Genomic DNA, 16388 nt, shown 5'->3' on the forward strand with positions numbered 1-16388 from the left:
CTGTAGACTGAAGACTGTAGACCTTCTGCTATTGCTCTCAATAGTAGCAAGAGTCTCATAAATTTCAACTAGCAGAAGGAAGCAGAATATAATATGAGGAATTCAAAATCATGTTCCTCAAAACATTTATGTTACATCAGTGCCTTTCACAGTTCAATAAAACACTTTTCTTGCATATTTTCTTTGGTATACTACAATTTCTGCTCTTATGCAAGATCTCAGCATTTCATTGTTGCTCTTTACCTTTCAGAAATTGGAAAGTGAAATATTTACAAGTTATTTTTCTCCTAAAAAAAAAAAAATAAAGGAGAGAGAAATTATACAGAAAGCATCACTATTATGGAATAGCACTTGCTGATCCATAATTACAGTGGAAGATTTCCCATAAAAATCTCTGTTAAAAACCAAAATACTTCTAAGTGTCTCAGAAAGAAGTAGATTTTTCTGATTATTATTCTCTAATAGCTTAATATCTTTCTTATATTGTGGTGCCCAAAACTGCGCAAAATATTCAAGGTGAGGCTACCCCAGTGCAGAGCAGAGTGGAACAATCCCCTCCCTTAACCAGCTGGTGATGCTTTGCCTGATGCCCCTCAGGACAGGGTTGGCCCTCTGGGCTGCCAGGGCACTGCTGACTCAGATTCAACTTACTATCAGCCAGGACCCCCAGGTCCCTTTCCGTGGCACTGCTTTCCAGCATCTCGTTCCCCAATCTGTATGAACATCCGTGGTTGACCCTATCCCAGGTGCAGAATCTGACACTTCCCCCCTGCTGAACTTCATATGGTTGGTGATTGCCCAGCCCTCTAATTTGTGGAGGTCTCTCTTCCAGGTCTCCCTGGTTTTAATGGAATCAACAGCTCCCTGTTTTGTGTCATCTGCAAACTTATTTAGTATCCCTTCCAGATCTCTATCTGGTTACTAGGTTCAGCTGACTCTAACAAAGACATCAAGAGTCAAAGTACAAGTCATGTTTTTGAACAGATGTCAAGAAAATAGCTATTTAATCCAAATTGTTCTGAATATTAAAATACTTGCAAATAGATATTAATTCATCCATGAAAAATGTGACAAAGTGTTTAATCAATACAGGAATTCACAGATTTTCTTTGTTCTTTCCCAACACGAATTAAAAAATGTGACTGAAATAGGCTGCAGGAACAAAAACATAAATGAGAAAATGTGGTACATAAATGAAAATATAGGTTAAATTTTCTATTCAGAAGGAGTTTATATATTCATTCATTCTCTACCAATTATAAAAACTGATGGCAAGGGTTTGAGCCATAGTGTATTTATAAAATGAACTAAATTGTGTTATACAGCTGTTCCTATATTTAGATAGTGGGGAATTTGGGGGTGAGGCTAGGTCACAAATAACAGCAGATGATTAAGCTGGCAGTACCAGCACAGCTGGAAACTGTGTCATGGTACAGAAAGAAGCAGCCAGACAAGCTGAAATGCAGATCCTGGATTCTGCATTTCTGACAAATGAAGTGGATTTTTCCATGAAACCACCACCAAGAAACAACATGTGAGAGACGTCTCTCCTATTGTCCCTCACACATCTGTGCTGAAAGGTGTTGTACAAAGACACTGGCACATAAATGTTGAGTCATGGTCCAAGTGAAAAAGAAGGGACTTTCAATTATCTGAAATGCATTTAAACTTGTTCAGTTTACCTTTTTGTTTGAGATGTGAATTAAAATGTGTAAAGCAAACATCATTTTTGTCAAATGAAAATACCTTACATGGGAACACTTGACTTAGGTGAAATTATTCAAAGCTGTCAGCATAGAAATGCTTTCATACATTAATATTGCCTCTGTTCACATGACTTTGGATTTTCATGTCTGGATATCCTTGATGAATCATGCTTCTGAGGATTTGAAGCAAGCTTGAAAACTAAATCAAGAAATGAAAATATATAGCTGTGGTGCCTGGCAGCTGCCTGTGCCTTGTCCTTGTACTGTTTCTTTGGGCAGCTGAAGCCTCTGTAACCTTTTCATTTTCACATCAGTTGATTAACCTGATGTCTGATAATAATATGAGACAAGGAATAGTATGATTTCATGTACTTGAAACTTGAGGCTCTGCTGAATTCTCAAATGTGTCATGTTCTACTTGGGCTTTGCCACTGGAGATGGAAACACAGCATTAGGAGAATGAAGGTGCACAGCTGTACGTTTTTCACATTATGTTAAAAGATGAGGAAAACAGGAATTAATTTATTTGGGGATGCTGCAGAAGAAGAGAATTAATAATTCTTTAGCATGGAGTCACAACTTATGGTTTGAGAGCCTTACAACAAAATGTGTGTCCCTTTGGCTGTCCCAGCCTCTTTGAGAAAATAGTTCCAAGAGATCCTTGAATAACATTTACCTAAAATGGCTCACTGAGCTCTGTTTTTTCTCTGTAAAGCTGATCATTTTCCTACACTTTCCTTTGAATGTGTGCATATAAAGATGGCTTTTAGTACATTTAAGGACAGACATTCAAACTGGAAAGAAGCTCTGGAGGCTGGACTGAGAACTAACACTTTCAACACCGGGCAGAGTAGGTAGCTGGGGTGGGTGGAAGTCCTTGCTTGCCTATGTTTGTCTTCAGGGATGCTGTTGATATAAACATGATTTGAATACTGGTTTCTCTTGCCTGAGCTTCAATGTCTCTGATCTTCAGCTATAGCCTGAAGCGGACCTGAATCACATTTTAGAGCTTAAATTTAAGTGAACTAAAAACATTTATCATGTTGTTACGGATCACACTTAGGCAATTTTAGAAACTGTTTTATGGTAAGGCTGTTCTTATGAACACAGTCAAAAATGGTTAATAGATAAGTTTCTCGTGTACTTTATGGTCCTCAAATGAAAGACAAATCCAAATTGTATTATATTCCTTTGTTTCACAATTTGTTTCTTCAAACCCTTCTGCCTTTTTTGCCTTTAGTGAATTTCTTATTTGAAAATTCATGTCTTCAGCTGTAAAAATTTCATTTAAATTCTTACAAAGTTCTGCTCTGGTAGCAGGTTAAACTTTGCCAAAACCTGACTCTTCTGCAGAAACTTTCTACTTTCTTTGAAGTTCTAGCTCGATCTACCCACAGCAATGCTCTTACATTCATCTGTGAGATGTCATTCTACCTTCTTTTTAATCCTGCAACTGGTGAAGAAGACTGACTGATTTCTGAATTGTTGTGTCTTCTTAGGAAAGTAGGCTAAAACAAGTATAACTAAAACTGGTGTGTTGGGATTTTGGGCATTTGTTTGTTTGGTTTGTGTGTGTGTTTGGTTTTGGTTTGTTGGGGTTCTTTTTACAAATGAAGGAGTCATAAGTATGGAAATTATTTACTTTTTTAATTCAGGATTGTAATGAAATCCTATTAGAGAATTTTCAGGAGTCTGGAGAAGTGTCATCAGTATGCTAGGAAACAGTTAGCCTTGAAGCAGTAACCTAATAAATGTGACGATTTTTCACGTATTCCCAGTTTTACTGGGTAGATATGGGAAAGAGTTATGGAGAGATCTTCAAGGGAACCTTATTCACATACAAATTTAATGCTTCTAATATATATAATAAATGTCATAATTGTTGGATATCTCTGTCCATATCTACCTTGAATGAGTAACTGATAATAGAACATGAGAAATCTCTATTCAGAAAATAACACACTCGTGCAGAGTTAAATAAAGATAAAGAGATAAATATCTAATCATTTAGAAACAAGACAGATACCTTCAAGGGATGTTCTTTATGCAGCTGCTCAACATCTGAACAGAAGACCCTAACTTAGCATTTGAGACTGAACAACAGGATCTGTCTTTAGCTGAGAAGGATGGGTTGCACTTGTGTAAGTTCAGCAAGGAAAGAGAGGGAACAAGAGAGAAGCCATTCAGCTGCATGTTTGTTTCCAGTAATGTTTTCAGTGTTAGTACTATAAAGAAGGCCAATTGCATTTGCAAGAGGGATGATTTGGTGATAAAGACATTCCAGTGTTTGATGACCTTCTGAGTCATCGGGATGTAGTAACACTCAGTTGTTCCTGAACACAGAAGCACAGCTGCTCAGGCGTGTACTGTTGCACCAAATCGTAAACATATTTCTAAGGGCCTCTACCTTCAAAAAGTATTCATTTTTTTCCAGTCATTCTCACATCAACTGTATGGGGTTTTTTTTGTCTCTTTTATATAATACTTGGAAAAAGTATTTTTGTTTAACAGTTCCACTCCACCCCTTACAAGTGAAAAACCACCTGAGAAAACAGATGTGCCATGAACAACAATATATACCACTTTGCAGGAGAGGACCCGGGGGTTCTGGTGAATACCATGTTGAACATGAACCAGCATTGTGCCTCAGCAGCATAAAAGGTTAATGATGACCTGGGCCCCATTAGACAAAATGTTGCCAGCACACTGAGAGAGGTGGCCCTTCCTCTTTACTCAGGAATAGAGAGACCACACCTGGAGTATAGTGTCTAGTTTTGGACTCCTAAGAGAATCTCTCCTATAAGCACAGCCTGAGACAGCTGGGACTGTTTAGCCTTGAGAAGAGAAGGCACAGGTGCATCTCACTGATGTATACACATATCTGAGGAGGGAGCCTGGCTCTTTTCAGTGTTGCCTGGTGACAGGACCAAAGGCAAAAGGCACAAACTGAAGCAGAGTATTGCGTCTGGACATCAGGAAACACTTTTTGCCATGATGGTGACTGAACCTGGAATACTTTGCTCAGGAAGGTTGTGGAGTCTCCATCCCTGGAAATATTCAGAAGCAGCTTGGACATGCTCCTGGGCAAGGTGACCCTGCTTGATCAGGGGGGTTGGACCAGATGACATCCAAAGCTCCCTTCCAATCTCAACCACTTTGTGATTATGTGATTCTATAAGTGAAAGAAATGGGAGGAATAATAAAATTCTATTAACTTGTAATTTTCCAAAGAAGCCACAGTACTGCATTTCTGCTTTTCTGGCACATAGTGCTAAGTAAGGTGTAAAAATTGTTCTTCTTCATGCTCGTTGGTTCCCAAGAAAAAGCAAGTGCCATCATCTGCTGAATTATGAGGAGATAGTATACCTAGAGGCGTTTCATGCTAAGGTATTATCCCCCTACTGCAGTCTGTAGAAAGCTAAAGGGATTTTCATCTGTAAGGGTACACTTCACAGCTTTTTATACTTCTGTCTCTTTTGGTAATATACATTGATCTACTGCAGTGAAAATATTTAGTATCATTCTGACACGTCTCCATTTTAGCACTTCATGACTCACTGGCCCAAAATTTTTTCACTAACGATCCTGGGAAGCCTTACTAAAACGAGTAGCTAATTTAGCACTAAATTTGTAAGTAGCTAAAATATTAAATGTACTATTAAATTCAGACTAGTGGTAATCCATATTTTACTCACCCTTTACACTGTGTGTGGTAGCAATGCTTTTTTGATTTATTCCTATCCTTTTTAACAACCTCTAAAATTTTTAGTTGCAATCCATATGTAAGTGCTGTTCTCTGGAGGGGTTTCCATACAACGTAGTTTAATAAAAAGTTGTCTTTAAAATTCACTGTTGTTCATGGTGAATAACAGACAGGTATGGTATTAATTTGCTTTTAAAATCCTTATTTGGTAACTTTCTTGAAGCACACGCTCTCTCTGGTTAGTTTTACAGTTATTGGAATTCCTAATATAACTGATTTATAAGCATGTACGTATAGACAGATTACAGCAACATATGTCGTAAGATTATGAGACTTTCCTTTTAAAGTTATCTGTAAAAAAGTTTTAACTTCAAATAAAATATGTTTAGATTTAGATTCGTATACTGTAGGAGTACAGAGTAGCATTATGGAAAAATTTTTATATTCCTGAACTGTAAGAATATGGATTTTTTTTCTTTTATCTGAAAGGAAGTTTTGATTTCAAATAAAAGGTTTGATAGGGAAAGTAGTTAATTTTATGTTATTTTGCTTTCCATGTAATTGCTGGTACAAGTTCTTAATTAAGATTATTGTCTTAATTGTGTCCAAGTATTTTGTACTAAGAAAGTGATGTTTTATTAAAATCTGGAAATCAATATCAGATTGATTCCAGCTCTTGTAAAGGAATAGATTTCACTTAGACTTAAAAAAGACAGAGATCATTCAGAAAAGTCAATAACATAAACATTTACACATATGTTTTTTTTAGTTTACCCACAAAAGAAGATTTAAGGTATATTGAGGATAAGAAAATTAAATTATCTTTCTAAAGTCTAATTTTTATTTAATTTTTATTGTTCAAAGGCCTTTAACATCCCGCTGACACAGGGCAAGTGTTATTCTTGTGCAGTTAGACTTTGTACTTTGACATCCTCTTTTGGCAGGCTTGGAAAGGAAACTTGGGATGGCAACATGTACAACTTGTGTCAGAAGAAGATAAAATGTGAAGGTTTTGGCTTCCAAGGATGGAAACGGGCATTAAAACCAAACAATATTTTCTGGTGTGACTAATTCAAACCTATTACAACAAGTATCTTGCAGAGCATTGATATTCAAATAGTCCTGGAGGCTCATGTGCACTGGGTTATTTCCTAGTATCATGCACATAATTAGGTGACCCTCAAGGGAAAAAAAATCAGTGCTTATGTAATTCAATTGAGGTCAAAAGCAGTTTTCAAACTAGGTTGGCCCCCCAGGGTATGGAAGCAGGAGATAATTTTTAAAGCACAGAGGAAAATTCCAGCCCGCTTCTGTCCACCTCCCTCCACTTTTCTTCTCTCTTCCCCATGCCTGAAGCACTGCCCCAATGCTGGCAGCTCAGTTGACTCTGGAAGCTTTGTGGAAAAGGTAATCTGTAGTTTCAGCCAGGGAGTGTGGGAATCAGCCATTCTAGAGTTTGTGGGCAAAAAACTAAACAAGAACAACAAGTAAACCAAAACCAAACCCAACAGGAGGGAGCCTTGCATGTAAAGTTTGTGAACTGCTGTCCTGAGCAAATGGTCCAGGAGCCACAGACTGCTGAGGGCACCAGATCCTGCCACCAAAGGGGACCTTAGTGCACAATAGCAGTTCTGGCTGCAGCATGGTACACTGGCCTTCCTCACTCACCATGTGGCCCAAGGCCTCAGGCATGTCCTCAAACAACCCCACTGCTATGTAGAGGCTTTAAAAATTTTTGTGCTGAAGTTTTAAAGCTCACAAAGAGCCTTTGGAGCTACTGGCCAAGAGCATGGGTAGATTATCAATAACGTGTTTTTGTTTCTCTCTTGAATGAATGCTTTGCTCTCCAGCTTTCGGGCATCCAAATAATTCTAACAGAAGTTACTTGGACTGAAAAAGGACAAAATTGTGTCTGCAAAACCATGAAAAAACTAATTAATGAAGTCAACAAAAGTTTTCCCCAGAAATGGGATGGACCATTTATAGAAAATGGATATTGACGTCAGTGACTATGTTCACTTATTAACATTTAAAATAAAGCTATGAAGAAAAGAGTTTTGTCAGACTTTCTTTTTTAATTTCCAGTTTACGAGGAGTTGGAAATAAAGTTACTTTTCCAACTCAGTTTGTATGATGAGAAAAAACATAAAAGAGATTTTTTTGGCTTCCTGTTTACTCTTCAGTTTGTTTACCATGATAAATGGCATGATGGCAAACCACCAGAGTGGACAAGCAATGAGCAGAGCCCCAGTTTCCTCTTCTTCTGTCATGAATAGGGATGATGAGGGATGCTGCCTGGGGAGCACTGAGCTGTATAAATGCACTCCTGAGCTCTCTCTGGTGAGGCTGAAGAAGAGACTGACAATTACCAGTGGTTTTTTTGGAGGAAAAAGAGCATAGTTTCATAAGAGTAACCCATCTAGCCCATTTCAGAGATTTATTTTATAAAGAAATCATGATTTAAGTGCTTTGTTTTCTAAGCAATTCCTTTAAATTTAAATGTCAATATTACAAGTGCTAAAGTTTAGAGAAGCTGTTCTTGATCCATGTGTGTTCTCTTGTCTGTTTCCCCACTGTCTCATCTTCTTCCCCCTACTTTTCTCTCTATCAAGTTACCTGTTATTTTAACTTCCTTTTATGATTTAAATAGATTTGTTGTCTTAAACAAAATCCCCAAACAGCTTCTTGCTTCCTGTTTTTGTGTTTTGTACTGTTTAGATCTCACTAGTTTAGTGCTTGAAAATCTATTGAATAAAAAAAGAAAATGAAAAGTTTCACTTACATGTACTAAAAGTTTCTAGCACATTTTACACTACAAATGTGACTGGACAGATTAGAGAACAATTAATTGATTAACTTGTCACCTGTTCTTATTACCATATTCAGAAAAGAAAAAAAGGCAAACAAGCTAAAGAAACTCCTCAAAAGTATCATGTGATGAGTTAAAGCACAGTTAATTTAGCTAATACAGCTTATTAAAATACCTTAAACTCGCTTTTGTATAACTTTTTTGATTCTTATCTGGTACTTCCAGTAAGAGAAATATGGAAAATTTTCTTAGTTCTAACACATGAACAGTTTTTATCCTCTTCAGTATATGCATGCTTGCCAGAGGGCTCTGCTACCTGCTGCTTTTTCTGCTGCCTGAGAGGTTTGACATCTACTGTATTCTTCATGCTCTAGCTGTAATAGCAAATTCACCTCCTCTTTCTTCTTCTACTTCTTCATTCCCACCTGGGGACTGCTTAATTTTCTTTCTCTGTTTCTGTTCTGTGAGCCCATTAGCTTGGTTTCCTTTGCTCATACTGTTTGTGTAGCTCTGCCTTCTGTGTCAGCCTTTTTGAGTTTTGTTTCAACCTAGCGCCCTTGGTTTTTGACACAGAGTATGAGATGAGTCATATTGACAGTGCAGTTTGTATTTGGAGTCAGAATAAGAAAGTCTGTCTCACCATGGGCATCTGGAACTTTAGGTTCTTTTGATGATACTTTGGGCTTTTAAAAGAAAATTCTGTTAGGGAGCTCAGCTAACAAAGAATCCACCCAAAACTTTTTAGTACCTTGTGTCTGACAGCTTAGAAACATCATCTTCAAACAATGAACTTAAACATTCTGGGATATTTCCAAAATACTTCTCTTATGGAGCAGAAAGCCTTAGCTGCATCTGGTAAAGGATCTGCTGTTGCGATGGAAACTTGGATGTGCACCAGAAGGAATTCTGTGTCTGGCAATTGACATTGCCCCTGTTTCAGAACAGAGTTTTTTAGTAGATCAAAACATCAAATCACAGTTTTTGCACAATTTACTCTGAATTCTGAAAGATCCCTATGTGACAATTTTACTTACTTTGCTTTCGTAGAGAATGGAAGGACAGTTAAGTGCCATTTGTTTGTTTGTTTGTTTGTTTGTTTTTTGCCTTGCTAGGTCCATCTAGAAATATTTAAATCATGAGGTTCAGTAACATGAACAAAACATAATGCTCAAACACACAGGAAGGATCAAAAGAGAATATTTAAATGTGAAAATTGTATAGCCAAATACCTCCCTATGTATTGCTCCCTGTCATCCAATAACAGAATCCTCTCATCTACCTAGTGTACTCTGGAACCCCAGAGCTTGATGGATTGTTCAACCTTTCTCCTTATTTCCAAGGGTTAGATCTTTCAGGAGCAAAGAAAAGGAATTTTACCAATTTGGAAAAACAGAATTAAGTGACTTGTTATGATGTTTCCAAGCCACATGATTAAAAAAAAAAAATAAATATGCCAAGTAGCATCCTAATGGAGGAATAACTTAAGGTACATGAATGAAAAAGTATCCTTTAAAAACTGTGTGATTTTTAATTGCATGTACAGATAGGAATGGTGACCATCTCTTTAATAGCTTAAAAGCATCAAGAGTGATTCGTGTTCGGGGAATTCATTCTTTCCTTTGCATAAAGTTTAAATAACTTTGCTTTATACAGACAGATTCTTCAACAGGATAATAAATTATACTTACAGCTTCATTATTAGGACATAATTTTGTGTTTGTTTTCCTTAAAAATCCATGAACTAACTGGATAGCTGAGAGTCATTCTGTTCTAAAATTTACTTTCTAGGACTATTCTCTAATTTTATAGTTACTTTTAGAGCTTCCCTTACAGGGTTACATTTTCTCTGCAAAAATTGGACTCTAGAGTTCTTTGAATTAAGTTTTCTTATTCTTTATCCTTAAGCATTTCTGTCCTCTCTTATTGAACAGAGAAAGGAAACAGATATTAAGAAATGGATCTTTGAGATTGTCCAATGTCTGATACACAGGACTCTGTTGTAAATAAGCAATCAGCTCATAGAGGCTGAGGATGGAGATAAGGAGATGAATGTTTCCTCAGTGTTCTCTGCAGGATCCTCTTTTAGCTGATCAAAGGTCAAATGCATTTATAAAACATTAGGAGAGAAATCTTGCATTGTCACAGTGTGTTCCTGGGGAGTATTCAACTTTACACACTCATTTACTGCCCACCTAGAAACTCAAATGAAAATAAATAAAATTTAAGTAATTTTGACTGTGAGCCTAATTAAAGCACACAGTCAAATGTGGGAAGGCAGACAATGATTCCTACTCTCTGGCTTCCTGGTTTATCAACATCCAGGAGTAGAGTCAGTAATGAGTTTCAGGTGAGAGCAGAAACTAATGAAGGCTGTAGGTAACGCAGAAGCAACACTTTATCCTGGGACATGGGGCTTCAAGGCTAAAGTAAACAAACTGGCGTGGGTTTTGTTAAAACATCCTTCATTCTATACTTAAAAGAGTCGCAAGACTCTTTTTAAATACAGTCTGCAAAAAAGCCACCACTTCCACTTTAAGGAATGCTCAGAGCTGATGAATAGATGGCTCTTAGTGCGGGACTCTAATTCCAGTTTGTCATTTGTCTGTGGTACTACAATATGATCCCTTCCCTCCCGAGAGCTGCCATAATGGTGTTTGTGAGCAAGTTGGTTGTATAGTTTCACTGGTAAACACAGGGATCTCTTATTGTTTACTTATTTTGGGGGAAATTGTTCTCAAATACACAGTAAGGACACTAATGTTAGCAAGATTTTGATGAAAGGGAGAAATAAACCTTTAGTCATAGGGTAAGGCAAATCAACGCCTTCTAAATATTGTAATTACTGGTGAGAAAGAAGCAAAATTATGATGAACAGATATAAAATACACACAAAATTTTTGGTTGGAATGAAAAACAATGTCATGTGCATTGGCAATTATTCTTTTTTTTCATATTAGATTTTTCTTTCTGTTTTTATTGTATTACAGAAACTCAACTTACTGTATGAAAGTGTCCATTTCGCTGACAGTGGGTGAAAATGACACTGGACTCTGCTACAATTCAAAGATGAAATATTTTGAGAAAGCTGAACTTAGCAAAAGCAAGGAAATCTCATGCCCTGAAATTGAGGATTTTTTATTTCCATTTAGGGAGCCTGAAATTCTGTGGTATAAGGTAAGGAATGCAAGCGATTTATACCTTTAACAAGATATTATGCTGTGTTCTTTTGATTTTCATGATCTAAATGTGTTATGAAACTTAGATTGTTTTAAAATTTGTAGGAACAGACAGCAGAATCAATGATAGAAAAGAACAGACTAATTAAGAGAGAAATTCAAATGCTTCCTTTGGTAAACTTTATAAGATATCTGTGCATGTTCTTACTTCAATTAATGGCAGCAATTTTACAACATGAAATTCAGCAAATACTACCAACACTTTGATTTCTGCATGAGTTAAGGTTATATTTGCAAATATAATTTCTTTTTTTTTTCTTTTTTGATATTACTATTATGTTCTGATTTCTAGATCTTTACTTAAAAGCTAAGTTCTTGCAAATAGTGCTGCCTGTGGGCAGTGGACTGGAATTTCCATGAACAGCAACTTGAGTTCTTCAATTCTTACTATCCATATGGAATATGCAGTACTCCAGTTCTCAAACTGTTCAGTAAATCAGAAATTTATGTTTTATATATTTTGCCTACATAGACCTTTACTGATGTCTGTGTACATAGGAAGTTCTAGTTAAGTATGCACTGGTATACATTCTAATTATTTTTCTGAAGTCTGATAATTTACCTGATAACATAAATGCTTTTAATTATGGTTTACAAGACTATGCCATCTAATAAGGGAGATTTTGTGGCCTAGCAATATACAGTTCAAATTAACTGACAGCATATCTAAGATAGGAGAAATGTAACCAATTATTTGTTTATTCTCATCTTGAATTTTGTGTTTGTAATACGATATTTTTGTAGATTAAAAACTCGCCTTTTCTAAGTTCAGAGAGCTTTGATTTTTAGATGTTTCTAGAAGGATATATATATATATATTTCTCCTCATTCTCATCATCTTCTGTTTCTCTAAATTTTTTAGTTATAATTTTTAAAAAATTATTAAAAAGAAAATATAATCCTTACCTGCAGCCTGTAGCTGCTGGCAGTATAAAAGTTACAGATCACGGACATAAGTGTAATGGTAAAAAAGTAAATTAAATGGAAGCCACTCAGCAAACTAATATCAAAAGAAAACCACCAAAGGAATCAACTCCTTTTTCTTGACAAAGGCACAAATATTAAATCAGCTGATAAAATTCCAGTCGTTTTTCTTTTTAATCAACACCTAAATGGACTGGATTTTTAGTTATTTAGTGTATACAAAGGTTATAGCTAGCCTAGGCTCTTACCTAGCCCCCTTGGCTTTGAGCAGCACTGTAAGCAGTGGTCCATTTTAAGTATAAGAACACAGTCACTGAAGTGTTATATTATCTTTAAACAGGAATGCAAGTCAAAGACATGGAGATCAAGTATTGTGTTTAAAAAGGACACTCTTGTCATTCGGGAAGTTAGAGAGGATGACATTGGAAATTACACTTGTGAGTTAAAATATGGATTCTTTGTTGTCAGAAGAACGACGGAATTAACAGTTACAGGTAATTACAGGATCTTACTGTATCTCCTATATTTATATAAAAAATATTGAATACTGTGATTTGAGGTATGTATATTTGAGTCATTTGCACACAACTTTGCTGTGGGCCTAGATATGAATGGCTAATGCATTAAAGCTACCCTTTATACTTCACAGTGGTATCTGTAACACCTTGACAAGTCTGACTTCTGTTTCAAAAGCTTGTGGGGAGCATTTTCTTTTGACTGGAAAATGTGGTCAAGGAACAGATAAATTCATCAAGCACTACCCCTAACAGAATATAATATTATTAAGTCTTATCATACTTCTTCATGTAATTAAATGCCTTGGGATTTAAAAATAACTGTAGCAATATCTCAAAAGTTTTAGCTCTAGTGTTCTTTGGATGTGAGAGTAGCTGTAGCCACAATCCAACAGCAGCAACTCTGTCTCAGTGAGACTTTTGCACCTGTGTGACAAGTACCTGAGCAGAGCATAACTGAGTAGCATTATTCCCCTGGTATTCTCTCCCCACTTTCTGTAGTTTATAGTTCAAGAACTTCCTGATCTCAATCATCATTCACCGTGGCTACCAATTAGCCTATATTCCATTAGTCTAATTATTTTTTAAATCCATTTAGTCTTGGCTTCGAAAACATTTTGAAGTATCAAGTTCCACAGAGTAATTATGTAACATAAATAAACTCTATAATTTAGTAAACAGCAATTGAATAAAATACATTTAATATAATCTGCATTTAAAACTACAATATCAATATGTAAAATCCATTATAGATGAAAACAGAATATATACTGTAATAGTGATGTCCACAGAACAGCATGAAGAATGGTCCACTGAATTTTTCAATTCCTCACCAGACCTCTAACCTTTGTTTTAAAAATAAGTAAAACATACAGTTGAACATATACCTAAGGTAGAAAATGAGCTTTTATAATTATAGGATAATAATGGAAGACAGCAGTATGTAATGATTTTTGCAATACTGTGTAGTTACACAGTAAATTTCATAAAAGAAGGAAAAATTAGGATTTTCTTGGAACACTAGAGGTGAACTAGATCCATGTGGCTGACACAGGCCTGCATGTATGAGTTCTTGTACTTTCAAAATATCTAATAAACCAAGAAACAACTCTTTGAGAAATTATTTTGTAGGCTTTTCTTGTTCCCATTTATAATATAATATATAGATCTATTGCATACTGAAAACTAGTAACACACTTATGTTTGCAATAGGTTGAATTGCAACAGTTTCCTTTAACGGTGAAAAGTTTGTTTTCTCTTTCAATGTATCCCATTTGCCCTCTCCATTAACAGAAAGTTTAGTGAATTGTGGTATGTAATCAGATAAGTCTGGAAATCCTATTATTTATGTGGGTTTGGGAGATTTCAAGTAATCAGTCATATTTCTTTGAGCTCAATAACCAGGATCTTTTGTTGTTGTTGTTGTATGGAATTGATTTATTTGATCAGTACAGGCAGGCAATTACTGTCAAGTGATTAACCTCCCAGTAAACATCCCTGTACTCTGTTTGATTGACTCTGATATAAAGAAAGCAAAGACAGATTCTTCGAGCATGTGGTTTATACCAGAAGGAGGTTGTCAATTATCTTTTGCGATATATGATATGTGATGTATGGATTTGAAGAGTACATATTCCCTCCATCATCAAGTGATCCCTTCTGTCCCTGTAGTTGGTGCTCCACTGTGCAGCAATATTTCAGCAGGCTCAGACTGACAGAAAAGAGAATGTAAAAAAAAAAACAAAACAAAAAACATTGGAACCAGATGCATGTTTGCCTTTGTAGGAATAATTTTTAAAAAAAGATAATTCATCACTTGTAGTGTAGGTAGGAGTTCAGTATTTAATGTTTAACTAGACAGAGATGGAAGGAGACTGGGCTGATTTTGATGTGCTAAAAATGAATGAATGCATATAGAGGGAATTATTCAATTTCCACCTCTGCAAACCCCAGCAGATTTAAGGACAGCCTCCAAATTAGTAAACTCCTTGGGTGGTACTGTAGATCTTCATAACATCTTTATAATATTATGGGACTAAAGAGGACAAGCAGATAAGAGTCTTGATAAGACTTTTATTTAATGCTTTATAGGCAGAAATTCTGACCTTAGGTGCCTGTCATGCTTTCTTGGTGACCTGAAAAAGTGGTTGAGTTGCTATGGACATACACTGAGGAGTTTATAGAATAAACGGGGGTTGGTGGAAGAGACTGTTTGTTTGATTTGGAAAAGGAACTAAACTTTAATTTAGGAACTGAGAAATAAATGTTGCAAATGTCAAATTTAAAGTGGAGGGTTAAATTGATAGTTGATCTCTTTACTGTATTAATGAAAACATAATTAATGGGAAAAAAAAAGAATAATGCATCTCTCAGGCATACAGTCTCAAACATGTCTCCAGGCAGTATCAATAAATGGTGACATTTGTGTGAACTGTTGCTGACAACAAATTCCATCAAATTTCATCAGCTCCACAAGGAGTGATTTTGTTTTTCTAAGACATTTGAAATATGTCTGTCAAAGATACTTTTTAACTAGAATGACAGAAAGTAAAAATATTAGTAATAATTAACAATTTGCCTCAGACTTTTCAGAACATGCGGGAAGTTGCAATTTGTTTATCAACATGGAACATGTTTATCAAATTGGGATTTATGAAAAGTGACTCTCTGAATTCCTTAGCATTACTTTTTGTGGTAATGTTTTGTGTGCCACCATCACACACCCATCATTAGAAAACAGTCTCTTATTTTTTTCTGTTTTCTGTGTGGTTTGTTTCCAAGTATGTGTTTATGTAAGATTGGAATTTGGACTTTCTGCATTTCTTTCCTGATATATACCACATTTCCTATAGAAACAGGAAAAAAACCCCCACCCTTCTGATGAAAGAAATCCATGAGCCATATTTTTTTTTATCTATATATATATGCACACATACACACATGCATCTGTAGTATTCTCAGTATAAAGCTGAAGATCCACCTTTCTGCATTATTAGAATTGCCTAATAAGAAACCAAACAGTTAATTATTTTGCTAAGAAATCGTAGGTTGTTGACATAATAGGATTCAGTGCGTTAAAAAGAGAGAAGAACTACTTTAAATCAGAATTTCTGACCTTTGTTCTACCTGCTAGGTAGAGCAAGAAAAAAAAAAACAAAACAAAACCAAAACCAAGGAGAAACAGGCAGAATATGCAGAGACTAGAGTTACACTATCATGGGGATAAAATTTATGATTTTGGGAAGCAGCAATATTTCAGTACACAGCCTATCTCTGAAAAATGTTAGCTGAAAGCTGTCCTTCACATTGTAAACTAAGTTTTGGCCCAGGCAGTCATTTGTAGAAACTTCCTGAATTATTTATTGTAAACAGTCTTTTTAGCTAAAGATAATTTAAATGTTCTGTAATGAAATCAAAATAAAAACTGTACTGTACCCTGTAGTGCATTGAGACCTCCTGAGAATGATCTGTTGCTGAGTTTGTGGGATAGGAAGC

At 35.8% G+C, this 16388-nt stretch overlaps 1 protein-coding gene across 4 annotated transcripts in view; it reads left to right on the plus strand.

Moving 5' to 3' along the window:
* The window catches only part of IL1RAPL1 (interleukin 1 receptor accessory protein like 1), a 706285-nt gene that overhangs the window by 411565 nt on the left and 278332 nt on the right, over positions 1-16388 (plus strand). For all 4 annotated transcript variants that reach the window (XM_050333305.1, XM_050333304.1, XM_050333306.1 and 1 more), the window contains 2 exons: positions 11206-11392; positions 12719-12872. In XM_050333305.1, the coding sequence (XP_050189262.1) occupies positions 11206-11392; positions 12719-12872 (341 nt within the window). The remainder of the gene's footprint in view (positions 1-11205; positions 11393-12718; positions 12873-16388) is intronic.

The sequence above is a fragment of the Myiozetetes cayanensis genome, unplaced genomic scaffold, assembly GCF_022539395.1.
Source record: "Myiozetetes cayanensis isolate MyiCay16 unplaced genomic scaffold, myiCay2020 scf5-8, whole genome shotgun sequence".
Classification (NCBI taxonomy): Eukaryota; Metazoa; Chordata; class Aves; order Passeriformes; family Tyrannidae; genus Myiozetetes; species Myiozetetes cayanensis.